Source organism: Tachyglossus aculeatus, chromosome 21 (genome assembly GCF_015852505.1).
Source record: "Tachyglossus aculeatus isolate mTacAcu1 chromosome 21, mTacAcu1.pri, whole genome shotgun sequence".
Taxonomy (NCBI): Eukaryota; Metazoa; Chordata; class Mammalia; order Monotremata; family Tachyglossidae; genus Tachyglossus; species Tachyglossus aculeatus.
In genome coordinates, this window is record NC_052086.1 from 39,343,118 (window position 1) to 39,370,863 (window position 27,746).

The 27,746-nt window shown below is 49.0% G+C and overlaps 1 protein-coding gene across 1 annotated transcript; it reads right to left on the minus strand.

Moving 5' to 3' along the window:
* Positions 1-596: 596 nt before the first annotated feature.
* Positions 597-26,471, minus strand: PRKAB1 (protein kinase AMP-activated non-catalytic subunit beta 1). Its single transcript, XM_038762980.1, has 8 exons — positions 26,438-26,471; positions 23,294-23,470; positions 19,379-19,542; positions 13,434-13,527; positions 13,073-13,187; positions 6,485-6,618; positions 1,811-1,879; positions 597-1,720 (listed from the first exon to the last, which is right to left on the minus strand). Exons 2-8 carry the CDS (start codon positions 23,459-23,461, stop codon positions 1,643-1,645), a joined length of 822 nt encoding a protein of 273 aa, XP_038618908.1. The 5' UTR covers positions 23,462-23,470; positions 26,438-26,471; the 3' UTR covers positions 597-1,642.
* Between the last annotated feature and the right edge of the window lie 1,275 nt (positions 26,472-27,746).

Consider the following 27,746-nt stretch of genomic DNA (forward strand, 5'->3'; position numbering starts at 1 on the left):
ACTATTCTATTTATTTTATTCTGTTAATATGTTTTGTTTTGTTGTCTGTCTCCCCCTTCTAGACTGTGAGACCGCTGTTGGGTAGGGACCGTCTCTAGATGTTGCCCACTTGGACTTCCCAAGCGCTTAGTACAGTGCTGTGCACACAGTAAGCGCTCAATAAATACGATTGAATGAATGAATAAAGGAGGGAGGGAATCCAATTAGTCCTTCCTGCCTTGGACAATTCAGGGAACTGGGCTAACAGTTACTCTTCTTGGCATAAAAGCTGTATAGGTCTTGGGCCAGGGAATCCGGGAAGGGCTTAGGGGGAGAAATGGGATACAGCTGGGAAGAAGCAGCATAGCCTAGTGGGCAGAGCCATAGGCCTGGAACTCAGAAGGACCCGAGTTCCAAACCCCGCTTGTCTGCTGTGTGACCTTGGGCCGGTCACTTCTCTGTGCCTCAGTTCCCTCATCTGTAAAATGGGGATTAAGACTGCGAGCCCTACTTCTGACAGAGACTGCGTCCGACCCGATTAACTTGTATCTACGCCCGTGCTTACTATGGTGCCTGGCATAAGCGCTTAACAAATACCAAAAAAAAGGTACTAGGGCTCCATCAATCGCATTTATTGAGAGTGCTTACTGGATGCAGAGCACTGTACTAGACATTTGGGAGAGTACAATACACTGGAGTGGGGAGAAAAGCTCCCCGCCTACAATGAAGGGAGAATTTCGAGGTCCAGCCTCACCTGGTGTTGCCCTTGATTTCCAAGACCACGTTAGAGTTATTGGCAAAGCCTCGGCTAAATGGAGGTTGGCTCATTTATAAAAGGCTTAGGTTGCCCTATGACTGATCTGAGAATAAAAAGCTGTAGACCTTTATGCTACCCTGGTTTGTCCTCAGATAATCAGCGAGAGCCATTTTTAAAAAAAAAAAATCTGCTGCAAAAACAGATTAAAGAGCACTTTTACATGACTGCAGTACTTTAATCCTGGCAATTAAAAACAACTGCCTTTAAAAGACTGTGTCTGTGTATAAATGTATATATATATATATATATATACACACACACACACAGATACATCTACATATGTATATACAGCCATCTCTTTAAAAAAATACTTAGTGCACATAAAATGTGAGAAACTGAGGTGTAATAGCTTCATCTACAAAACAGGCCTAATACAAATTTCACCTCTCCTCCTGAAAGTTTGAGAGGTGGTGGAAATCTATTGCTTGGACTGGCAAGGACTCCAACATCGATGCTTCGCCCTGTTGAAGCCCCACTAATATGCTTAGAAAAAGAAGTCGCTGATCTCGAAATAGCAGAAAGTGTCATACCCGAGCACGATTCCACCCCCCTCCCTCCCCATTACACTTTGTCTGGGCCCTTCCCTCCGGCTGGATGGCGGAGGGGCGGACGGAAATCGCCTCTCGGGCGACTTGGCTTTCGACGTTACATAACTTAGCTTCTGCTTCTGAGATTTCGAATCCCCGAGGCTTTTTCCGAGTCGGTTAGCGGTCGGACCGGCTAATCCCGTTCCAGTAGGCCAGTGGGGGGGGAGAGCCTGTCTTCACGGAGAGGGGCGTGGATTCGGAAAGGGGGTGGCTGGAGAATTAGCTTCTCCCCCGGGGGCGGCCCGGCCGCGCGGGCCCCTCAGATGGGCTTGTAGAGCAAGGTGGTGACGTACTTCTTCTTGTAGCGGTGGGTGGCACTCAGAACCATCACGCCGTCCTGAAAGAGACGCGGGCGGGAGGGGTCGGCCACCGACTGACCCCCGACCGCCCGGCCGCCCGCCCTCCCCTCGCCTGCGGCCTTCGTTACCTTGATAGACAGGGCGTACAGGTGATTGAGCATTACGTGGTTGGGCTCGGGCAGCAGAGCGGGATCGCACTGGAGGATGACCGACACGGGGAGGGAAGGAAGACAAAACAAAATAAAAAAACCCAACCGAAAAGACCCCATCAGAGAAAATGCGGGAGGCGGGGGAGTTTTCCCCTCCAGACGCTATCACCCGGGGCAGACGCTGGCAGATTCCTTTCCTCTTCTCAATCAATCAATCAATCAATCAATCAATCGTATTTATTGAGCGCTTACTATGTGCAGAGCACTGTACTAAGTGCTTGGGAAGTACAAATTGGCATCACACAGAGACAGTCCCTACCCAACAGTGGGCTCACAGTCTAAAAGGGGGAGACAGAGAACAGAACCAAACATACCAACAAAATAAAATAAGTAGGATAGAAATGTACAAGTAAAATAAATAAATAAATAGAGTAATAAATATGTACAACCATATATACATATATACAGGTGCTGTGGGGAAGGGAAGGAGGCAAGACGGGGGGATGGAGAGGGGGACGAGGGGGAGAGGAAAGAAGGGGCTCAGTCTGGGAAGGCCTCCTGGAGGAGGTGAGCTCTCAGCAGGGCCTTGAAGGGAGGAAGAGAGCGGGCTTGGCGGATGGGCAGAGGGAGGGCATTCCAGGCCCGGGGGATGACGTGGGCCGGGGGTCGATGGCGGGACAGGCGAGAGCGAGGTACAGTGAGGAGATTAGTGGTGGAGGAGCGGAGGGTGCGGGCTGGGCAGTAGAAGGAGAGAAGGGAGGTGAGGTAGGAGGGGGCGAGGGGATGGATGGACAGCCTGGAAGCCCAGGGGGAGGAGTTTCTGCTTGATGCGCAGATTGATCGGTAGCCATTGGAGGTTTTTGAGGAGGGGAGTAATATGTCCAGAGCGTTTCTGGACAAAGATAATCCGGGCAGCAGCATGAAGTATGGATTGAAGTGGAGAGAGACACGAGGATGGGAGATCAGAGAGAAGGCTAGTGCAGTAGTCCAGACGGGATAGGATGAGAGCTTGAATTAGCAGGGTAGCGGTTTGGATGGAGAGGAAAGGGCGGATCTTGGCAATGTTGCGGAGCTGAGACCGGCAGGTTTTGGTGACGGCTTGGATGTGAGGGGTGAATGAGAGAGCGGAGTCGAGGATGACACCAAGGTTGCGGGCTTGTGAGACGGGAAGGATGGTAGTGCCGTCAACAGAGATGGGAAAGTCAGGGAGAGGACAAGGTTTGGGAGGGAAGACAAGGAGCTCAGTCTTCGACATGTTGAGCTTTAGGTGGCGGGCGGACATCCAGATGGAGATGTCCTGAAGGCAGGAGGAGATGCGAGCCTGGAGGGAGGGGGAGAGAGCAGGGGCAGAGATGGAGATCTGGGTGTCATCAGCGTAGAGATGATAGTTGAAGCCGTGGGAGCGAATGAGGTCACCAAGGGAGTGAGTGTATATTGAGAACAGAAGGGGACCAAGCACTGAACCTTGGGGAACCCCCACAGTAAGAGGATGGGAGGGGGAGGAGGAGCCTGCAAAAGAGACTGAGAAAGAACGACCGGAGAGATAAGAGGAGAACCAGGAGAGGACGGAGTCTGTGAAGCCAAGGTCAGATAACGTGTTGAGGAGAAGGGGGTGGTCCACAGTGTCAAAGGCAGCCGAGAGGTCGAGGAGGATTAGGACAGAGTATGAGCCGTTGGATTTGGCAAGCAGGAGGTCATTGGTGACCTTTGAGAGCGCAGTTTCCGTGGAATGAAGGGGACGGAAGCCAGACTGGAGGGGGTCGAGGAGAGAGTTGTTGTTGAGGAATTCTAGGCAGCGTGTGTAGACAACTCGTTCAAGGAGTTTGGAAAGGAATGGTAGGAGGGATATGGGACGATAACTAGAAGGTGAGGTGGGGTCAAGAGAGGGTTTTTTTTAGGATGGGAGAGACATGGGCATGTTTGAAGGCAGAGGGGAAGGAACCAGTGGAGAGTGAGCGGTTTGGATGGAGAGGAAAGGGCGGATCTTGGCAATGTTGCGGAGCTGAGACCGGCAGGTTTTGGTGACTGCTTGGATGTGAGGGGTGAATGAGAGAGCGGAGTCGAGGATGACACCAAGGTTGCGGGCTTGTGAGACGGGAAGGATGGTAGTGCCGTCAACAGAGATGGGAAAGTCAGGGAGAGGACAAGGTTTGGGAGGGAAGACAAGGAGCTCAGTCTTCGACATGTTGAGCTTTAGGTGGCGGGCGGACATCCAGATGGAGATGTCCTGAAGGCAGGAGGAGATGCGAGCCTGGAGGGAGGGGGAGAGAGCAGGGGCAGAGATGGAGATCTGGGTGTCATCAGCGTAGAGATGATAGTTGAAGCCGTGGGAGCGAATGAGGTCACCAAGGGAGTGAGTGTATATTGAGAACAGAAGGGGACCAAGCACTGAACCTTGGGGAACCCCCACAGTAAGAGGATGGGAGGGGGAGGAGGAGCCTGCAAAAGAGACTGAGAAAGAACGACCGGAGAGATAAGAGGAGAACCAGGAGAGGACGGAGTCTGTGAAGCCAAGGTCAGATAACGTGTTGAGGAGAAGGGGGTGGTCCACAGTGTCAAAGGCAGCCGAGAGGTCGAGGAGGATTAGGACAGAGTATGAGCCGTTGGATTTGGCAAGCAGGAGGTCATTGGTGACCTTTGAGAGCGCAGTTTCCGTGGAATGAAGGGGACGGAAGCCAGACTGGAGGGGGTCGAGGAGAGAGTTGTTGTTGAGGAATTCTAGGCAGCGTGTGTAGACAACTCGTTCAAGGAGTTTGGAAAGGAATGGTAGGAGGGATATGGGACGATAACTAGAAGGTGAGGTGGGGTCAAGAGAGGGTTTTTTTAGGATGGGAGAGACATGGGCATGTTTGAAGGCAGAGGGGAAGGAACCAGTGGAGAGTGAGCGGTTGAAGATGGAAGTTAAGGAGGGGAGAAGGGATGGAGCGAGAGATTTCATAAGATGAGAGGGAATGGGGTCAGAAGCACAGGTGGCCGGAGTAGCATTTGAGAGGAGGGAGGAGAGTTCCTCTGAGGATACCGCTGGGAAGGATGGGAGAGTAGCAGAGAGTGTTGAGAGCCGGGGGGTTGGAGAAAGGGGGGAAGAGACTTTGGGGAGGTCGGACCTGATGGATTTAATTTTGTTAATGAAGTAGGAGGCCAGATCGTTGGGGGTGAGGGAAGGAGGAGGGGGAGGAACCGGGGGCCTGAGAAGGGATTTGAATGTACGGAAGAGCTGGCGGGGGTGATGGGCATGGGTGTCAATAAGGGAGGAGAAATAGTTTTGTCTGTCATCTCCCCTTCCCAGCCCCACATTACTTATGTCCCTATCTCTCATTTATTTCTTTCTAGTCACGTCCGTCTCTCCCTCTAGATTGGAAGCTTGTTGTGGGCAGGGAACGCGCCTGTTATATTGCTGTGTGGTCCTTTCCCAAGCCCTCAGCCCAGTGCTCTGCACACAGGAGCTCAGTAAAAATGATCGAATGACTTGACTCTTGATAAAAACGGTAATACTCGTATCCGTTAAATGTCCACCCCGGGCCTAGGACTGCTTAGATACAAAATGGTCATGGCGGTGATCGCCCCCATCCCGTGGCTCAGTGGAGTCAGAGGTCACGGGTTCAAATCCCAGCTCCGCCACTTGTCAGCTGTGTGACTCTGGGCAAGTCACTTCACTTCTCTGAGCCTGTTACCTCATCTGTACAATGGGGATTAAGATTGTGAGCCCCCTGTGGGACAATCTGATCACCTTGTAACTTCCCCAGTGCTTAGAACAGTGCTTTGCACATAGTAAGCGCCTAATAAATGCCATCATTATTATTATTATTATCTGGGGCTACCAGTCCAAGTAGAAAGGATGGTGCTTGGTACATAGTAAGTGCAAACCAAGTCCCATAATTCTTATTAATTATAATAATGATAATGATGGAATTTGTTAAGCGCTTACTATGTGCAAAGCACTGCTCTAAGCACTGGGGAGGTTACAAGGTGATCAGATTGTCCCACGGGGGGGCTCACAGTCTTAATCCTCATTTTACAGATGAGGGAACTGAGGCCCAGAGAAGCAAAGTGACTTGCCCGAAGTCACACAGCTGACAGTAGGCGGAGCCGGGATTTGAACCCATGACCTCTGACTCCAAAGCCTGGGCTCTTTCCACTGAGCCACGCTGCTTCTCCCTATTATTATTATTATTATTATTAATATAGGCATGGAAGTAGCTTCAACTGTGGGCAAGTCAATTAAATTCTCTGGGCCTCAGTTACCTGATTTGTAAAATGGGGATGAAGACTGTGAGCCCCCCGTGGGACAACCTGATGGCTCAATGGAAAGAGCCCAGGCTTTGGAGCCAGAAGCTCATGGGTTCAAATCCCGGCTCAACCAATTGTCAGCTGTGTGACTTTGGGCAAGTCACTTCACTGTGCCTCAGTTCCCTCATCTGTAAAATGGGGATTAAGACTGTGAACCCCCCCCGTGGGACAACCTGATCACCTTGTCACCTCCCCAGTGCTTAGAACAGTGCTTTGCACATAGTAAGCGTTTAATAAATGCCATCACTATTATTATTGTAACCTCCCCAGTGCTCAGAACAGTGCTTGCACATAGTAAGCGCTTAATAAATGCCATTATTATTATTAACTATGCACGGAACGCCGTCTCCCCGGGTCTGTACTCACGGAAACGCCGGTGTCCTTGTTGAGCAGGACTTGGAGGAGGTGGGGCGGGAGGATGGGCGGGGCCTTGAAGCGCTCCTCGGGCTTATTCACGTAGGGCTCTTGGTGATACGGTCCCGGGGGCGAGCTGGACAACTCTGCCGCGAGAGAGAGATCGACACGGGCCGGTGAACTTCAAGCCGACACACGACAGAGAGAGAGAAGTCACACACCAGGCTTACGGCGGGGGGGCCAGGGGCGGAGAGGGCGCGGCTGGGTCTGCTGGCGGGGAGTGTTTCATCATCATCACCATCAATCGTATTTATTGAGCGCTTACTATGTGCAGAGCACTGTACTAAGCGCTTGGGAAGTACAAACTGGCAAATTGGCAACACCTCCAGAAGAGCCACCAGCGCTTAGAACGGTGCTCGGCACATACTAAGCGCTTAACAAACACCATAATTTCCTACTGAGAGCTCACCTCCTCCAGGAGACCTTCCTCTCCCCCTCCCCAACGCCCCCGCCCTACCTCCTTCCCCTCCCCACTGCACCTGTATATATGTTTGCCAACTTGTACTTCCCAAGCGCTTAGTACAGTGCTCTGCACACAGTAAGCGCTCAATAAATACACTTGATGATGATACAGATTTATTACTATTTATTTTACTTGCACATATTTACGACTCTATTTTATTTTGTTAATATGTTTTGTTTTGTTGTCTGTCTCCCCCTTCCATTCATTCATTCATTCAATCGTATTTATTGAGCGCTTATTGTGTGCAGAGCACTGTACTAAGTGCTTGGGAAGTCCAAGTTGGCAACACATAGAGACGGTCCCTACCCAACAGCGGGCTCACAGTCTAGAAGGGGGAGACAGACAACAAAACAAAACATTTTAACAAAATAAAATAAATAGAATAAATATGTACAAATAAAATAGAGTAATAAATACGTACAAACATATATACATATATACATATCTAGACTGTGAGCCCGCTGTTGGGTAGGGACCGCCTCTATATGTTGCCAACTTGGACTTCCCAAGCGCTTGGTACAGTGCTCTGCACACAGTAAGCACTCAATAAATACAACTGATGATGATACAGATTTATTACTATTTATTTTACTTGTACATATTTACTACTCTATTTTATTTTGTTAATATGTTTTGTTTTGTTGTCTGTCTCCCCCTTCTATTCATTCATTCATTCAATCGTATTTATTGAGTGCTTACTGTGTGCAGAGCACTGTACTAAGCGCTTGGGAAGTCCAAGTTGGCAACACATAGAGACGGTCCCTACCCAACAGCAGACTCACAGTCTAGAAGGGGGAGATAGAGAACAAAACAAAACATATTAACAAAATAAAATAAATAGAATATGTACAAATAAAATAGAGTAGTAAATACGTACAAACATATATACATATATATGTATATATATATATATATATATACACACCTGTATATATGTTTCTACGTATTTATTATGCTCAGTGCTTAGAACAGTGCTTTGCACATAGTAAGCGCTTAATAAATGCCATCATTATTATTTATTTATTTTGCTTGTACATATCTATTCTATTTATTTTATTTTGTTAATATGTTTGGTTTTGTTCTCTGTCTCCCCCTTCTAGACTGTGAGCCCACTGTTGGGTAGGGACTGCCTCTATATGTTGCCAACTTGTACTTCCCAAGCGCTTAGTCCAGTGCTCTGCACACAGTAAGCGCTCAATAAATACGATTGATTGATTGCTTGATATACATATATACATATCTAGACTGTGAGCCCGCTGTTGGGTAGGGACCGCCTCTATATGTTGCCAACTTGGACTTCCCAAGCGCTTGGTACAGTGCTCTGCACACAGTAAGTGCTCAATAAATACGATTGAATGAATGAACAATTATTATCTACGTATCCTGAGCAAGAGTGGTGAGGCCAGAGAGTAACGGCAGTGATGGAACTTAGTACAGTGCTTTGCACACAGTAAGCACTCAATAAATACCAGCGAATGAAGGAATGACGGAGCTAAATGGAAATCAATGTATTTATACTAATGTCTGTCTCCCCATCTAGATTGTGAGCTCGCTGTGGGCAGGGAATGTGTCTGTTTACTGTTATATTGTACTCTCCCTCCCAAGTGCTCAGTACAGTGCTTTGCACACAGTAAGTGCTCATTAAACACATCTGAAGGAATAAATAAATGAGCTTGAACACCCACTCTTGAAATTCATGAAATTCCTAAGACCAATGGCCTAGGCGAGCCCGGGACTGAAGGGAAGGGTCACTTTAAACTCAAGAAAAAAAAAGATTTCTCCTATCTGGGCAAAGTTTCGGATCAAGGCGTGATTGAAGCAGGCTTCGGAAGTCCGATAAACAGTCTTTAATCGCTTATGTCCAGTCCATAAGTGGACTGTGAGTCCACTGTTGGGTAGGGACCGTCTCTAGATGTTGCCAACTTGGACTTCCCAAGAGCTTAGTCCAGTGCTCTGCACACAGCAAGCGCTCAATAAATACGATTGAATGAATGAATGTGCTTAGTACAGTGCTTGGCACACAGTAAGCGCTCAATAAATACGATTGAAATACGACCGAATGAATGACTCTTCGGTGCCTGAGCCCCACGAGGGTGGGATAACTTTGCCATAAATGGTTTTAAACCGGTGAGTGGCTTTCTTGGAAGAGTCCAAAACAGGGAGCCAGTGGACTGGTTCTTCCGGAATGAAAACTCCCCAACCGCCTTTAATGGCACTGTGGCTTCCCATGAGCGCTTAGAACAGTGCCTTGCACATAGTAAGCACTTAACAAATGCCATCATTATTATTTACTGCTCCGGAGTAGCTGGGGCACCAGGATAATAGGTTCAGCGGGTATTCGCAATTGGCTTTTTGACTGGGCAAATCCACATCGGGAAGGATGTTTAGCTTTGATTTGTGTTTTATGGTATTTGTTAAGCACTTTGCTGTGCATCAGGCACTGCACTAAGCCCCGAGGTATTCATTCATTCATTCAATCGCATTTACTGAGTGCTGTGTGCAGAGCACTGTACTAAGCGCTTGGGAAGTACAAGCTGGCAACATATAGAGACGGTCCCTACTCAACAACGGGCTCACAGTCTTGAAGGAGGAGACAGATGACAACGCAAAACAGGTAGACAGGTGTCAAAATCGTTAGGATAAATAGAATTATAGCTACGTGCACATCATTACCAAAATAAATAGAATAGTAAATATGTACAAGTAAAATAGAGTAATGAATCTGTACAAATATATTTACAGGTGCTGTGGGGAGGGGAAAGAGGTAGGGCGGGGGGGATGGGGAGGGGAGGAAAAAAGGGGCTCAGTCTGGGAAAACCTGGTGGTGGTGAGCTCTCAGTAGGGCTTTGAAGGGAGGAAGACAGCTGGCTTGGCGGATATGTTGCCAACTTGTACTTCCCAAGCGCTTAGTACAGTGCTCTGCACACAGTAAGCGCTCAATAAATACGATTGAATGAATGAATGCGTGGAGGGAGGGCATTCCAGGCCAGGGGAAAAAATCAATCGCATTTTGATTTTGAAGGACATGGGTTCTAATCCCAGCTCCGCCGCTTGTCTGCTGTGTGACCCTGGGCATGTCACAGCTTCTCTGGGCCTCAGTTACCTCTCCTGTAAAATCAGGATTACGACCCATGTGGGACAGGGACTGTACCCAACCTGATTTCTTTGCATCTAGCCCAGCGTTTAGAATGAGGCCTGGCACAGAGTAAGTGCTCAACAAATACCATTTAAAAAAAAAAAAAATTCACTAAGGCCAAACAGAAGCTAATTAGGATGGACACAGTCCATGTCCCACATTGTCTTAATCCCCATTTGAAAGATTTCTAACTGGGGCCCAGAGAAGTGAAGTGACTTGCCCAAGGTGTCACAGGCACACAAGTGGTGGAGCAGAGACTAGAACCCGGATCCCAGAGAAGCAGCGTGGCTCAGTGGAAAGAGCCCGGGCTTTGGAGTCAGAGGTCATGGGTTCGAATCCCGGCTCCACCACTTTATTTATTTTATTATGGCATTTATTAAGCGCTTACTATGTGCAAAGCACTGTTCTAAGCGCTAGGGCAGATACAAGGTGATTAGGTTGTCCCACATGGGGCTCACAGCCTTCAACCCCATTTTACAGATGAGGTCACTGAGGCCCAGAGAAGTGAAGTGACTTGCCCAAAGTCACACAGCTGACAATTGGTGGAGCCGGAATTTGAACCTATGACCTCTGACTCCAAAGCCCGGGCTCTTTTCCACTGAGCGACACTGCTTGTCAGCTGTGAGACTTTGGGCAAGTCACTTCACTTCTCTGGGCCTCAGTGACCTCATCTGTAAAATGGGGATGAAGACTGTGAGCCCCCCATGGGACAACCTGCTCACCTTGTAACCTCCCCAGCGCTTAGAACAGTGCACATGGTAAGTGCTTAATAAATGCCTTCATTATTATTATTATTATTATTATTATTCCAACTTCCAGGCCTAAACTCTCTCCACTAGGCCATGCTGGTTCTTTGCTGCGCCTGTGACAGAGTATAGCTCCAATGCAGAGTTACACAAGCCACTGGTATCCTTGGACAGCTTCCCGACTGAGATGGAAAAGTTTGGGAAGTAAACTTAAAAAAATAAAGTAAAATACAAAAGAGGTTTTTGGGGAGGAAAAAGAATAAAAACCTGAAATTCTCAGATTAAACCGTTCCCTCAACATTCAGGAGCTCTTAAAGGTAGAACTGAGTCCCAACCTACATCCCACTCCATTCCTTAATCATTCACTCAATCGTATTTACGGAGCGCTTACTGTGTGCAGGGCACTGGGCTAAACATTTGGGAGAGTATGGATTTAACAATAAGCAGATGTCCTGCCCGCAATCGAGCAGTCCGCCTGGGGGAAGCCAATCTTGTCTTTCCTTTGGCGACTCCCAGACTGAGCCCCCTTTCTTCTCTCCTCAATCAATCAATCAATCGTATTTATTGAGCGCTTACTGTGTGCAGGGCACTGTACTAAGCGCTTGGGAAGTACAAGTTGGCAACATATGGAGACGGTCCCTACCCAACAGTGGGCTCACAGTCTAGAAGGGGGAGACAGAGAACAAAACCAAACATACTAACAAAATAAAATAAATAGAATAGATATGTACAAGTAAAATAAATACATAAATAAAGAGTAATAAATAGGTACACACATATATACATATATACAGGGACATACATATATATATGTGTGTATATATACATACATATATATATATATACATATATATATATATGTATATATATATATATATATATATACAGGTAAAATAAATAAATAGATACGTACAAGTAAAAACAATAGAGTAATAAATATGTACAAACATATATACACCTCCTCCCCATCCCCCCTGCCCTACCTCCTTCCCCTCCCCACAGCACCTGTACATATGTTTGTACAGATTTATGACTCTTTTACTTGTCCATATTTAATATTCTATTTATTTTGTTAATGATGTGCATCTAGCTTTATTTCTATTTGTTCTGACGACTTGACACCTGTCCACATGTTTTGTTTTGCTGTCTGTCTCCCCCTTCTAGATTATGAGCCCGCTGTCGGGTAGGGACCGTCTCTATTTTGCCGACTTGTACCTCCCAAGGGCTTAGTACAGTGCTCTGCACACGGTAAGCGCTCAATAAATACGAGTGAATGAATGAATGAATGACTCTGACCGAACATTCGCACTCATTTCTGAGCCGAGCTGGTGGCCGTGGCTTCCGCCCTTCCGGCCTGAGGAGTGCGGGCTGGGGGCCGACTCGATCCTGCCCTCCGTCTAAGGTCTTGGTATCTAAGCCGGCAGCACGGCTTAGTGGAAAGAGCCCGGGCCTGGGAGAGGGAATATTCCAAACCAGGTCTGCCGTGTGACCTTGGGCAAGCCGCTTCACTTCTCTGGGCCTCGGTGACCTCATCTGCAAAATGGGGATTGAGACTGTAAGCCCCACAGGGGACGGGGACTGTGTCCAGTTCGATTTGCGTGCAACCACCCCGGCGCTTGGCACGTCGTAAGCGCCTAACAAATACCCTCGCCATCATCGAGGGATGGCCCGCTGCTCTCCAACCGGTCCGGATCCTGGCAAACGCGAGACCCTGCCCCTGAAAAGACGCCGCTGAGCTCTGGTGGGCTCAGAGCATAGAGGGCTCGCCTAAGCGCTTAGTCCAGTGCTCTGCACACAGTAAGCGCTCAATAAATACGACTGAATGAATGAATGAATGAACGAGGCTCAGGAGGGGAAAAAGGAGCATTGTGTCTCAGTCACACAAAATCTCCAGTGCGTATATATACACACTATATGTATATATGTTTGTACATATTTATTACTCTATTTTACTTGTACATGCTTATTCTATTTATTTTATTTTGTCAATATGTTTTGCTTTGTTGTCTGTCTCCCCCTTCTAGACTGTAAACCCGCTGCTGGGTAGGGACTGTCTCTATATGTTGCCAACTTGCACTTCCCAATCGCTTAGTACAGTGCTCTGCACACAGTAAGCGCTCAATAAATACGATTGAATGAATGAATGAATGAACCCCACCTTCACAAGTATGGTGTTAGCAAGAAACCGTTCGTACCGGACATGTCGGAGCACTTTTGGGAGTCCACCATTAAAGCGTCAAACACCTCGAAGTCCGTTTTCTTCACCTGAATGACGTTGTTGAGCGTGCCGAGCTGGCTGGTTACTACTGGCTGGGAAGAGACAGACCGGCAGACATCAGGACCCGGAGGGTCCGCGGGACTCATCCGCTCGGGGGTCCGGGCCCGCCGCCCCGTCTCCCTCGTCTACCGACCACCAGCCGGGTGCCCTCCGTCCGGAAGGACCGGAACCGTCCGACGACTTGGCCTACCTCGGCCAGAGGCCGTTGAAGAGGGCCCGGAAGGAGAAGCGCGGCACTCTGACTGCCCAGAGCCACTCGGAAGCGGAAAGGCCGTTACCTCAGAGGGGTCGTGGGTCCACTGACCGTCCACGAAGAACTTGTACTGATGTTCTCCTTCGGGCAGGTCCAGGATCGCGACAAAGTTATTGTGGCTGCAACGCAAAAGGAAAGGCACCTCGATGAAATACCACCGATTGGCGGATCGATGTGGGCTGCCAATGACGCCGGGGACCGTCCCCTTCTCCCCGAAATGATATTCAACCTTGGCTTCGCGGATGCCGATCTCTCCTGGTTCTCCTCTTAGCTCTCTGACCTTTCCTTCTCAGTCTCTTTCCAGGGCTCCTCTGCTCCCCAATCCCTAACTGGACGTCCCTCATTCAGTTCTGGGTCTCTTTCTATTCTCCATCTACACCCACGGAGAACTCATTCACTCCCGTGGCTTCGACTTTTGTCTCCACGTGGATGATTCCCGAGTCTGCCTCTCCAGGCCCGGCCCACCCTCCCTTTCTGCAGCCTTGAATTTCCTCCTGCCTTCGGGGCATCTCCATCTGGATGTCATCTCACCTCAAAATAAATATGTCCAAACTAGAACTCATCTTCCCACCCAAACCCTGTCCACAACCATGGTACATTATCCTCAACTTCTCTCTCTCATTAAATCCTCGGATTCAACCTGTCCCCAAATCCTGTTGGTTCTACCTTGGCCTCACTAAAATCTCCCCCTTCCTCTCCATCCTAAATGCTACTATTCTGACCCAAGCCCTTCTCCTACCCTGTCTTGACTACTGCGCCTGCCTCCTCGCTGACCTCCCGGCCTCCTGTCTCTCCCCACTCCAGTCCACACTTCGTTTTCAAAAAATGGATCAGTCGGGGTCACCCCACTCCTCAAGAACTTCCAGTGGTTGACCACCTGCCTCCTCATCGAACAGAAACTCCTCACCGTTGGCTTTAAAGCAATCAATTCATCCTGTCCTTCCCCTACCTCGCCGATTTTTTTCCACAACCTAGCATACAGGCTTCCCTCCTCCAACGCCAACTCACTGACTGTACCTCGATCTTGTCTGTTGCGGCTGACTCCTTGTCTGCATCCTCCCCTTTCAAATCTGACCGATCACCTCCCTTCCCACCTTCAGAGTCTTATTAAGGTCACACCTCCTCCAAGAGGCCTTCCCCGATTAACCCATTTTCCCCAATTCCCTCCTGTGTCCCTTAGACTCTAGATCTGTGTCCTTTAAGCACTTGATATCCACTCCACCCCGAGCCCTCAGCACTTAACGTACATATGTGCCATGTATTTCTATTAACATCCGTCTCCCCTTCTAGTCTGTAAACTCCTTGTGAGCATGGAATGTGTCAGGCTCATTCTCAAGACTGTAAGTTCTTTGTGGTCAGGGAATGTTATAATAATAATAATGGCATTTATTAAGCGCTTACTATGTGCAAAGCACCGTCCTAAGCGCTGGGGAGGTTACAAGGTGATCACATTGTCCCATGGAGCCCACTGTTGGGTAGGGACTGTCTCTATATGTTGCCAACCTGTACTTCCCAAGCGCTTAGTCCAGTGCTCTGCACACAGTAAGCGCTCAATAAATACGATTGATGATGATGATGATGATGGAGGGCTCACAGTCTTAATCCCCATTTTACAGAAGAGGGAACTGAAGCCCAGAGAAGTTTAGTGACTTGTCCAAAGTCACAGAGCTGACGATTGTCAGGGCCGGGATTTGAACCCATGACCTCTGACTCCAAAGCCCGGGCTCTTTCCGCTGGGCCACGCTGCTTCTCTGTTATCTGTTTATTTTCCTATTGTACTCTCCCAAGTGCTTACTGCAGTGCTCTGCACACAGCAGGCTCAATAAATACAAGTGGCTGACTGCTGACTCTGTTGTATTGGACTCTCCCAGGCGCTCACAACAGTGGCCTGCGGATGGTGAGCGCTCAATTAGGAAACCAAATCATTTTGGAAAGACACTTCTGCCGAAGGGTAGGCGAGGCACGCGGACCCGACGTGCTCTCAATGAGAAGCAGCATGGCATATTTATTCATTCAATCGTATTTACTGAGCGCTTACTGTGTGCAGAGCACTGTGGATAGAGCACAGGCTTGGGAGTCAGGTCACGGGTTCTAATCCCAGCTCCACCACGTGTCTGCTGTGTGAGCTCAGGCAAGTCACTTCACTTCTCTATGCCTCGGTGACCTCAGCTGTAAAATGGGGATTGAGACTGTGAGCCCCATGGGGGATGGGGACTGTGTCCAACCCCATCTGCCTGTATCCACCTCAGTGTTTAGTACAGTGCTCGGCACATAATAAGCATGCAACAAATAATATCATTAAGTGAGGGAAACACAAGGGGCGAATACTGCTGGGTGCGCCCTTCACCTACAATAATAATAATAATAATTATAATTATAATGGCAATGGCATTTATTAAGCGCTTACTAAGTACAAAGCACTATTCTAAGAGCTGGGGAGGTTACAAGGTGATCAGGTTGTCCACGGGGGGCTCACAGTCTTCATCCTTCTAGACCGTGAGCCCACTGTTGGGTAGGGACCCTCTCTATATGTTTGTTAATAATAATAGCATTTATTAAGTGCTTACTATGTGCAAAGCACTGTTCTAAGCGCGAGGGAGGTTACAAGGTGATCAGGTTGTCCCACGGGGGGCTCCCAGTCTTCATCCCCATTTTACAGATGAGGGAACTGAGGCCCAGAGAAGTGAAGTGACTTGCCCAGAGTCACCCAGCTGACAAGTGGTGGAGCCGGGATTTGAACCCATGACCTCCGACTCCAAAGCCCGGGCTCTTTCCACTGAGCCATGCTGCTTCTCTCGTGAGCAGCTTCTCACGCTGCCTACTACGTGTCAGGCACTGCTCTAAGCGCTGGGGAAAAAACAAACACCATCATCATCATCATTATATGTTGCCAACTTGTACTTCCCAAGCGCTTAGTAAGCTCTGCACACAGTAAGCGCTCAATAAATACGATTGAAAAATACGATTGAATGAATCCCCATTTTCCAGATGAGGTCACTGAGGCCCAGAGAAGGGAAGTGACTTGCCCAAAGTCACCCAGCTGACAGTTGGTGGAGCCGGGATTAGAACCCATGACCTCTGACTCCAGACCGGGTTCTTTCCGCTGAGCCACGCTGCTTTCCTACAAAGGCCAATACCGGGAAAATCACATTCCGGGTGTCCGCAGGATTCCTCGGATGGAGCCATTCGCTCTCACATCTGCTTGTCTGCCGCAGCAGGAGAGACCCGAGAACAAGGACATTTGTCCTTAAGAGAAATGCATTATTCTGCCCCTTCGGCGGCTCCCGTTACACCGGGCTGACAGACAGCTCGGCAGGATCTCACCCTCTCCCACTCCCTTATCTGGAATTTCATAATGATGGCATTTATTAAGCGCTTACTATGTGCAAAGCACTGCTCTAAGCGCTGGGGGGGTTACAAGGTGATCGGGTTGTCCCACGGGGGGCTCACAGTCCCCATCCCCATTTTACAGATGAGGGAACTGGGGCCTAGAGAAGTGAAGTGACTTGCCCAAAGTCACCCAGCTGACAATTGGCAGGGCCAGGATTTGAACCCATGACCTCTGATTCCAAAGCCCGGGCTCTTTCCACTGAGCCACGCTGCTTCTCTAATTTCTCTCAACGACTGTCTTCCCCTCTGGACGGTGCGATTCCTGTGGGCGCACTCTACAGCCCCATGCTCTCCCAAGCAGCAAGGCCCAGGCCTGGGTGTCAGGAGGACCTGGGTTCAAATCCCCGCTCCGCCACTCGTCTGCTGGGTGGCCTTCTCCGAGCCTCGGTTACCCCATCTGTAATTTTGTTAATGGTGTGCATCTAGCTTTAATTCTACTTGTTCTGAAGATTTTGAAACCTGTCAACATGTTTTGTTTTGTTGTCTGCCTCCCCCTTCTAGACTGTGAGCCCGTTGTTGGGTAGGGACCGTCTCTATACGTTGCCGACTTGTACTTCCCAAGCGCTTAGTACAGTGCTCTGCGCACAGTAAGCGCTCAATAAATATGATCGAATGAATGAATGAATGAATAACCACTGTGAGCACCATGTGTCTGACTTGACAACCTTGTATCTAGCCCAGTGCTTAGTAATAATAATAATGATGGCATTTGTTAAGCGCTTACTATGTGCAAAGCACTGTTCTAAGTGCTAGAACAGTGCCCAGCACATAATAAGCACTTAAATACCATTAAAGAAAAGAAAGTGCCTAGTACAGTGGTTGGCCCACGGTAAGCACTTACTAAATATCGTCGACTGAACCAACGGTGTACTGAAAATCACTACTAAGGAAACATTTAAAAAACAACAACTAAAAACAGACAAAAGAGAACAGCACACTACTTTTAGTATAGTCAAGCACTTAGTACAGTGCCAAGTGCTCAGTGCAGTGCTCTGCACACAGTAAGCGCTCAATAAACACGACTGAATGAATTGAAAAGCCTACCGACGCATCTTGGTCCCAAACTTGAATCGATCGGCGGTATTGAGCGCTTTCTGGATGCAGAGTCCTGTAATGAGTGACCCTTGTACTCCTGTCACCTGAGTGACCCTTCCCCTCTCCTGAACTGGCCCCAAGATTAAAAAGTTGAGAAGCGGCGTGGCTCACTGGAAAGAGCCCGGGCTTTGGAGTCAGAGGTCATGGGTTCAAATCCCGGCTCCGCCAATTGTCAGCTGTGTGACTTTGGGCAAGTCACTTCACTTCTCTGAGCCTCAGTTACCTCATCTGTAAAACGGGGATTAAAGACTGTGAGCCCCCCGTGAGACAATCTGTAACCTCCCCAACACTTAGAACAGTGCTTTGCACATAGGAAGCACTTAATAAATGCCATCATGATTATTATTATTATTATTATTATTAAAGAAGTTGCCCCTCCCCAGCCAGGGGGATCGGAATCCAGCCGGCTCCCATCCCTTCTCCGAGTCTAATTAAAAATGCTCTGGTCTTGCCAATTTGGGAGAGAGACCTTCTGTATATCTGGTTCCAAGAACCAGGAACCAGAAAACAGAAACTGGATCCCCCATCCCGAGTTATGTGAACTTGCCCCACTTATAACTGGGCCAATGGAGCTCTTCTTCACGGAAGAGACTCCTCCTACAATGCGCTCCCATTTTTCTAGCCCAAATGGGGCTTTCCAATGCCTTTAAATCCCATTTTCTTAACTTTGCGGTGGACGGATTGACCACATCGGGTCAATGATGATGATGGCATTTATTAAGCGCTTACTATGTGGAAAGCACTGTTCTAAGCGCTGGGGAGGTTACAAGGTGATCAGGTTGTCCCACAGGGGGCTCACAGTCTTCATCCCCATTTTACAGATGAGGGAACTGAGGCCCAGAGAAGTGAAGTGACTTGCCCAAAGTCCCACAGCTGACAATTGGCAGAGCTGGGGTTTGCCCATGACCTCTGACTCCAAAGCCTGGGCTCTTTCCACTGAGCCACGCGGGCTTGAGTGTTCTTCCCCACTGCCCGGCCTAACTTTCCAAAGCTGGGAAAGTTCAGGTTCATTCGATCGTATTTATTGAGCGCTTACTGTGTGCAGAGCACTGTACTAAGCGCTTGGGAAGTACAAATCGGCAACAGATAGAGACGGTCCCTACCCAACAACGGGCTCACAGTCTAGAAGGGGGAGACAGACAACAAAATAAAACAAGTAGACAGGTGATTAGAGAAGCAGCGTGGCCTAGTGGGTAGAGCCCGGGCCCGGCCATCAGAAGGACGTGGGTTCTAATCCCAGCTCCGCCGCTTGTCTGCTGTGTGACCCCGGGCCTGTCACAACTTCTCTGGGCCTCAGTTACCTCACCTGCAAAATGGGGATTAAGGCCCATGTGGGACAGGGACTGTACCCAACCTGATTTCTTTGCATCTAGCCCAGCGTTTAGAACGAGGCCTGGCACAGAGTCAGTGCTCAACAAATACCATTAAAAAAAAAAAAAATTCACTAAGGCCAAACTAGAGAAATATATTGTCCGGGTCGGTTACCTTCTTGTAAGGGGAAGTTTGCTCCAATTGTTGAAGGACCCCGATAAATACACTTCTTTTCCTCCCCCTGTCCAACGAAACACTGTCGGGCGAGCCTGCGTGGGAGTTTTGTCGTTCACCTCCAAATCGTGCTGCCAGGCGAGGAACTCTTCTTTCTCGGGAGCCTAGAGGACACAGTCATTCACTTAAAAGAACCGTCCAAGCTGCTACCAACTGCCCGACACAGGCGATAATAATAATAATAATAATAATAATAATGGCATTTATTTAGCGCTTACTATGTGCAAAGCACTGTTTTAAGCGCTGGGGAGGATACAAGGGGATCAGGTTGTCCCATGAGGGGCTCACAGTTTTAATCCCCATTTTACAGAGGAGGTAACTGAGGCACAGAGAAGTGAAGTGACTTGCCCAGAGTCACACAGCTGACAAGCGGCAGAGCAAGGATAAGGAACCCATGACCTCTGACTCCAAAGTCCGTGCTCTTTCCACTGAGCCAGGCTGCTTCTCAATGAGGCCACCTTCCCTCCTTCCCTCCCCTACAGCACCTGTATATATGTATATATTTTTACATATTTATTACTCTATTTATTTATTTTACTTGTACATATCTATTCTATTTATTTTATTTTGTTGATATGTTTGGTTTTGTTCTGTCTCCCCCTTCTAGACTGTGAGCCCACTGTTGGGTAGGGACCGTCTCTATATGTTGCCAACTTGGACTTCCCAAGCGCTTAGTACAGTGCTCTGCACACAGTAAGCGCTCAATAAATGCGATTGATTGATTGATTGACTGAGCCCATCCATTTCTCAAGTTGCTCAGGGTGAAAACTGGCAAAAGCCTCCAGAATCAGGTGAGAAGGGGAGAGTCAAGAATATTTCAACTCAATCTCCTTACCCTTTGCAGCTCTTTGATTACAGTTGGATGGTAGCGTGAGAAGCAGCGTGGCTTCGTGGAAAGAGCCCGGGCTTGGGAGTCAGAGGTCGTGGGTTCTAATCCCGGCTCTGCCACTTAACAGCTATGAGACTTTGGGAAAGTCACTTGACTACTCTGTGCCCCAGTTCCTTCATCTGTAAAATGGGGATTACGTCTCTGAGCCCCACCAGGGACAATCTGATTACTTGGTTACCTACCTCAGCGCTTATATATTTACATATAAAATGAATATCTATTATTTCTATTTATAATCTAATCTATTTCTATACCTATTTATTTATTTATTTATTTATTTTACTTGTACATATCTATTCTATTTATTTTATTTGGTTAATATGTTTGGTTTTGTTCTCTGTTTCCCCCTTCTAGACTGTGAGCCCACTGTTGGGCAGAGACCATCTCTATATGTTACCAACTTGGACTTCCGTCCAGTGCTCCACACACAGTAAGTGCTCAATAAATACGACTGATTGATTGATTGATTGATTAAAACAGTGCTTGGCACAGAGTTAGCATCTAAATACCCTCATCACCACCATCATCATGGCAGGGCCAGGAAAAAGAGCTGTTTACTAGCCAGGTACAAGCTACACTCTGATTTAAGACTGTGGAAAATCTGGCAATTGCCCACTAGACAGTATGCTCCTTGTGGGCAGGGAACCCGTCTACCAACTCTGTTGCACTGTACTCTCCCAAGCGCTTAGTTCAGTGCTCGGCACACAGTAAGCACTCAGAAAATGCCACTGTTGATGAGAAATGATAAAGAAAGAGTGTGGCAGACACTGGAGCACAATAGGGGTCCAATGCCCAGATAGAGTACGGAGAAGCAGCATGGCTCAGTGATAAGAGCCTGGGCTTTGGAGTCAGAGGTCACGGGTTCAAATCTCGGCTCTGCCAATTGTCAGCTGTGTGACTTTGGGCCAGTCATTTAACTTCTCCGTGCCTCAGTTACCTCATCTGTAAACTAGGATTAAGACTGTGAGCCCCAAGTGGGACAACCTGATCACCTTGTAACCTCCCCAGCTCTTAGAACAGTGCTTTGCACATAGTAAGCGCTCAATAAATGCCATCTTTATTATTATGTGTCAATCCTCATGGATGCCAGAGAGGGGCTAAAATAAAAAATCCCCGAAAATATCTGCGACAAGTTTGCAGACACACGATAGAAACCTACATTGTTATTTTCAAGACAGCAGCTGCCCCAGGTATCCTAGGCGGAACATACCGTGTAGCGTGGCTCAGTGGGAAGAGCACGGGCTTGGGAGTCACAGGTCATGGGTTCGAATCCCGCCTCCCCCACATGTCTGCTGTGTGACCTTGGGCTAGTCACTTCACTTCTCTGTGCCTCAGTTCCCTCATCTGCAAAATGGGGATTAAGACTGTGAGCCCCACATGGGACAACCTCATCTCCTTGTATTCCCCCCAGCGCTTAGAACAGTGCTTTGCACATAGTAAGCGCTTAAAATACCATTAGCAGACGTGGAATTCCTCCTTAGTAAAATCCCTTTTGGAGTGCCCCCCTACTTTTCAAGTCAGGGCTCAATAAATACCCTCGATTGATAATCGGTTTCAATTCAGGTCGGTAAGAAGTGGCCGTCCGAGTTCATTATTATCATTATTATTATTATTATTATTATTATTATTACACAAATAGTTACTAGTAGCCCAGAAAGCGTTCCCCTAGAGAAAGCGCACCTCAGGAAAGACTGAGTAGGGAGTGGGGAATGTCACCGACGCAGAAAACAAAGGAACCAGGAAGCCGGGTTGCTTTATTTAAAACGACCTCGTCGGAGGTCACGGGAACTCCTCCGCTCATTGAGTTACAAGTAGAAGAAAACCGATACTGTGGACAAGGTCAGGGCTAGGTTTTCATAACTCGGACGGCCACTTGTTACCGACCTGAACTGAAACCGATTATCAATCGAGGGTATTTATTGAGCTCTGACTTGAAAAGTAGGGGAGTACTCCAAAAGAGATTTTACTAAGGAGGAATTCCACATCTGCTCATTTAACCACTGCTTCCAGGTTTTGCCTGGAAGCAAAACCCATTTTTGCCTGGCTCCCTGGAGTGTCTGGGGATCTTCTCACTGTCCAAATTAGGGTTCTGAGCTTAGTGCCGCTGCCGGCTTTACTTGACAAATACCAGCGACTGCTCTAATTATAGGAGTTGTTTAATAAACTCGACTACTGGATGTGGTTCTCAGGCCTGCTGGGGGGCAACAGGATCGGAGAGAGAACTGCCCCAAGGGTCTTCTGCTTCCAGTGCAGGATTCACTCAATCGTATATTACATATTTACTATTCTATTTTATATTGTTAATTTGTTTTGTTGTCTGTCCTCCCCTTCTAGACTGTGAGCCCGCTGTTGGGTAGGGACCGGCTCTATATGTTGCCAACTTGTACTTCCAAGCGCTTAGTCAGTGCTCTGCACACAGTATGCGCTCAATAAATACGATTGATTGAATGAATGAATGAATGAAATACAGGGCCCCTGACCAAATCCAAATCGTGGCCTAGTAGACGGAGCCCGGGCCTCAGTGTCAGAAGGACGTGGGTTCCAATCCCAGCTCTGTTGCTTCTCTCATGAGTGACCTTGGAGAGGTCACTTCCCTTCTCTGGGCCTCATTTCCCTCATCCAATCAATCAATCGCATTTATTGAGCGCTTACTGTGTGCAGAGCACTGGACTAAGCGCTTGGGAAGTACAAGTTGGCAACATATAGAGACAGTCCCTACCCAACAGTGGGCTCACAGTCTAGAAGGGGGAGTCTAGAAGGGGAATCCGTAAACGGGGGATTAAGGGAGCCCCACGTGGGACGGGGACCGCATCCAACTTGACTCAGTGGAGTGCCTGGCACCCAGTAACGGTATAATACCATAAAAAAACCCCAAAATTGACAGGCCGAACCAAGGAAGTGGTGAAGCAGGGAGGAGATGGCCAGGTCTCCCCTCCTAGGTGCCCGAGGGGGGGGGAATCTGATACCTTGATCTCCTCGGAGTGAAAGAGGTCGGTGTCCTCGGGGCTGTCCATCAGGATCTTCGGCCGGTCCCCGTCCTTGATGGAGCCCCCCGAGCTGTCCCCCCGGGCCGCCTTGTGGCCCCCGTGCCGCTCCATCCCGGCCCGCTCCCGCTCGCTGCTGGTGTTCCCCATGGCTGACGGCTGGCGGATAATAACAATAATAATGATGGCATTTGTTAAGCGCTTACTATGTGCAGAGCACTGTTCTAAGCGCTGGGGGGGGTACAAGGTGATCAAGTTGTCCCACGTGGGGCTCACAGTCTTAATCCCCGTTTTACAGGTGAGATAACTGAGGCTCAGAGAAGTGAAGTGACTTGCCCAAGGTCACACAGCAGACATGTGGCGGAGCTGGGATTCGAACCCATGACCTCTGACTCCAAAGCCCGGGCTCTTTCCACTGAGCCACGCTGCTTCTCTAAGATGGACGGACGGATGAAGGGGAGACAGTCAGGATGGGGGGGTTCACTCCACTTCCTCCCTCGCACCCCGGCCCCTCGCCCTCCCTGCATCCCGGACCTTCACTTTTCCCACCGCGCCCCATCCTCCCCTTTCCCGCCTCCCTTCCTCCCCACACCCCAGAGCGCAGCCCCTTGCCCCCCCCCCCCCCACTTATCAATAATAATCGTAATGGTATTTGCTAATCGCTTACCAGACACTGTACTGAGCGCTGGATCAGATACAAGCCATTGGAGTTGGACACGGTCCCCACCCCACGTGAGGCTCACAGTCTCCACCCCCATTTTAGAGATGAGGGAACCGAAGCCCAGAGAAGTGTGACTGTGAGCCCACTGTTGGGTAGGGACTGTCTCTATATGTTGCCAATCTGTACTTCCCAAGCGCTTAGTACAGTGCTCTGCACATAGTAAGCGCTCAATAAATACGATTGATGACGATGATGATGTGAGCCCACTGACCGTCTCTGTATGTTGCCAACTTGTAGTTCCCAAGCGCTTTGTGCAGTGCTCTGCACACAGTAAGCGCTCAATAAATACGACTGAATGAATGAATGAATGAAAGTGACTTGCCCAAGGTCACCCAGCAGATAAGGGGCGGAGATGGGATCAGAACCCAGGTCCTTCTGATTCTCAGGCCCGGGTTCTAGCCATTGCAAAAACGCTGTTTCTCCTAATGGTATTTGTTAAGCGCTTCTGATGTGCCAAGCGCTGTATTAGTAGAGAAGCATTGTGGCTCAGTAGAAAGAGCCCGGGCTTAGGAGCCAGAGGTTGTGAGTTCTAATGTCGGCTCCGCCACATATTTATTACTCTATTTATTTATTTATTTTACTTGTACATATCTATCCTATTTATTTTATTTTGTCGGTACGTTTGGTTTTGTTCCCTGTCTCCCCCTTTTAGACTGTGAGCCCACTGTTGGGTAGGGACTGTCTCTATGTGTTCCCAATTTGTACTTCCCAAGCGCTTAGTACAGTGCTCTGCACATAGTAAGCGCTCAATAAATACGATTGATGATGATGATTTATACGCTGTGTGACCTTGAGCAAGTCACTTCACTTCCCTGGGCCTCAGTTCCCTCATCTGTAAAATGGGGATTAAGACCATGAGCCCCACGTGGGCCAACCTGATTACCCTGTATCTACCCAGTGCTTAGAACAGTGCTTGGCACATAGTAAGTGCTTAACAAATACCAGCATCATCATTATCATTCTTTCCATTGTATTTATTGAGTGCTTACTGCATGCAGAACACTGTACTAAGCGTTTGGAAAGTACAATTCGGTACTAGAGACGACCCCTGCCCAACAACGGGCTCGCGGTGTAGAAGTGGTGGGTGGCCATAAGCAAATCAATCAATCGTATTTATTGAGCGCTTACTGTGTGCAGAACACTGTACTAAGCGCTTAGGCAAATACAGTTGGGCAGGGTCCTGCAGGCCGACCCCCGACCCCTCCTTTGCCCCTCGGGCCCACTTCCCGGGGTCAGCGTGGCTCAGTGGAAAGAGCCCGGTCTTGGGAGTCAGAGGTCATGGGTTCGAATCCCAGTTCTGCCACTTGTCAGCTGTGTGACTTTGGGCAAGTCACTTCCCTTCTCTGTGCCTCAGTTCCCTCATCTGTAAAATGGGGATGAAGACTGTGAGCCCCCTGTGGGACAACCTGATCACCTTGTATTCTCCCAACGTTTAGAACAGTGCTTGGCACATAGTAAGCGCTTAACAAATACCATCATTATTATTGTTATTAAGAGGAGGAGGAGGGAGAAGAGGAAGGGGGGAGGAGGAGGGAGAGGAGGAAGAGGAGAAGGGGGGGAGGAGGAAGGGAAGAAGAAGGAAGGGAAGGAGGAGGGAGAGGAGGAGGAAGGGAAGGAAGGTGAGGGAGAGGAGGAGGAAGGGAAGGGAGAAGAGGGAGAGAATGGAGAGGAGGAGGGGAAGGAAGAGTAGGGAGGGGAGGGGGAAGGGAAGGGGGAGGAGGAGGAGGAGGAGGAAGGCAGGGGAGAGGAGGAGGGAGGAGGAAGGCAAGGGAGAGGAGGAGGGAGGGGGAAGGAGAAGGGAGAGGAGGAAGAGGAAAAGAGAGGAGGGGGAGAGGAAGAGAAGAGGGAGGATGAGGGAGAGGAGGAGGAAGGGAAGCAGGAGGAGGGAGAGGAGGAGGAAGGGATGGAAGAGGAGGAAGGGAAAGGAGGGAGAGGAGGAGGAAGAAAAGGGAGAGGAGGAAGGAAAGGAAGAGGAGGAGGAAAGGAGGAGGAAGGGAGAGGAAGAGGAAGGAAAGGAAGAGGAGGAGGGAGGAGGAAGGAGGAGGAGGGAGGAGGAAGGAGGAGGAGGAGAAGAAAGGAAGGGGAAGAAGAGGAAAAGAGAGAGGAGGAGAAAGACAAGAGGGAGGATGAGGGAGAGGAGGAGGAAGGGAAGGAGGAAGAGGGAGAGGAGGAGGAAGAGGAGGGAGAGGAGGAGGAAAGGAGGGAGAGAAGGAGGAAGGGGAGGAAGAGGAGGAGAAAGGGAAGAAGGAAGAGGAGGAGGGAGAAGAGGAGGGGGAAGAGGGAGTGAAGGAGCAGGGAGGGAAGGGAGAAGAGGGAAAGGGGAAGGAAGGGGAGGAGGGAGAAGAGAGAGGAAGAAGAGAGAGGAGGAGGAGAAGGGGCTGGGGAAGGGCCGGTTCTCCCCTTACCTGATCCCGGGGCCGCAGACACAACGTAAGCCCGCGCCTCACCAGCCCGCCGCCGCTTCCGGACTCCCGCCCCTCCCCTCCTCCTCTTCCCTCCTCCCTCCTCCTCCCTCCTCCTCCTCCCTCCCCCCTCCTCCCTCCTTCCGCTTCCGGTGTCTGTTCCCTGGGCTCCCGCCCCCCCCCCCGGCGCCCCCCCACCGCGCGCAGGCCTGCGGTCACCCCGCCTCCGGCCGCTAGGGGCGCCGCAGGGGTGAATGCCTCCAATCCCTCCGCACAGCCGCCAAACTAGCTCCCTTCCTCCCTTCAAAGCCCTCCTGACAGCTCACCTCCTCCAGGAGGCCTTCCCACACTGAGCCCCCTCTTTTTCCTCTGCTCCTCCTCCCCCTGCCCTACCTCCTTCCCCGCCCCACAGCAGTTGTGTGTATTTGCACATATTTATTATTCTATTCATTTTATTTATTATGCATACACATCTATAATTCTATTCATCTACTTTGATGCTATTGATGCCTGTCTGCTGTTTTGCTTTGTTGGCGGTCTCCCCCTTCTAGACTGTGAGCCCGTGTTGGGTAGGGACTGTCTCTATCTGTTGCCAAATTGTACTTTCCAAGCACTTAGGACAGTGCCCTGTACACAGTAAGCGCTCAATAAATATGACTGAATGAATAAATGGATGAATGAATGCAGAGCACTGTGCTAAGTGCTGGGGAAAGTATAATACAGCAATAAAGAGTGACAATCCCTGCCCACAATGAGCTCGCTGTCTAGATGGGGGGAGACAGATATAATAATCATAATAATAATGATGGCATTTGTTAAGCGCTTACTATGTGCAAAGCACTGTTCTAAGCACTGGGGGGATACAAGCTGATCAGGTTGTCCCACGGGGGGCTCACAGTCTTCATCCCCGTTTTACAGATGAGGGAACTGAGGCTCAGAGAAGTCAAGTGACTTACCCAAGGTCACACAGCAGACATGTGGCGGAGCCAGGATTCGAACCATTATCACTGACTCCAAAGCCCGGGCTCTTTCCACTGAGCCGCGCTGCTTCTCTATCAATACAATACAAATATCAATACAATACAATATGAATAAAAATAAACAGAAATCAATATAAGCGAATAAAATGACAGATACATACATAGATACATAGCAAAGCAGTGTGGCTCAGTGGAAAGAGCCCGGACTTTGGAGTCAGAAGTCATGGGTTCAAATCCTGGCTCTGCCAATTGTCAGCTGTGTGATTTTGGGCAAGTCACTTCACTTCTCAATGCTTAGAACAGTGCTCTGCACATAGTAAGTGCTTAACAAA

Coding starts and splice junctions, on each gene's coding strand:
- PRKAB1 (XM_038762980.1), bottom strand. CDS start 23,461: ATGGGGAACACCAGCAGCGAGCGGGAGCGGGCCGGGATGGAGCGGCAC. Junction 13,188..13,433: donor GGACCCACGACCCCTCTGAG/GTAACGGCCTTT, acceptor GTCTCTTCCCAG/CCAGTAGTAACCAGCCAGCT. Junction 1,721..1,810: donor TGTACGCCCTGTCTATCAAG/GTAACGAAGGCC, acceptor CGTCTCTTTCAG/GACGGCGTGATGGTTCTGAG.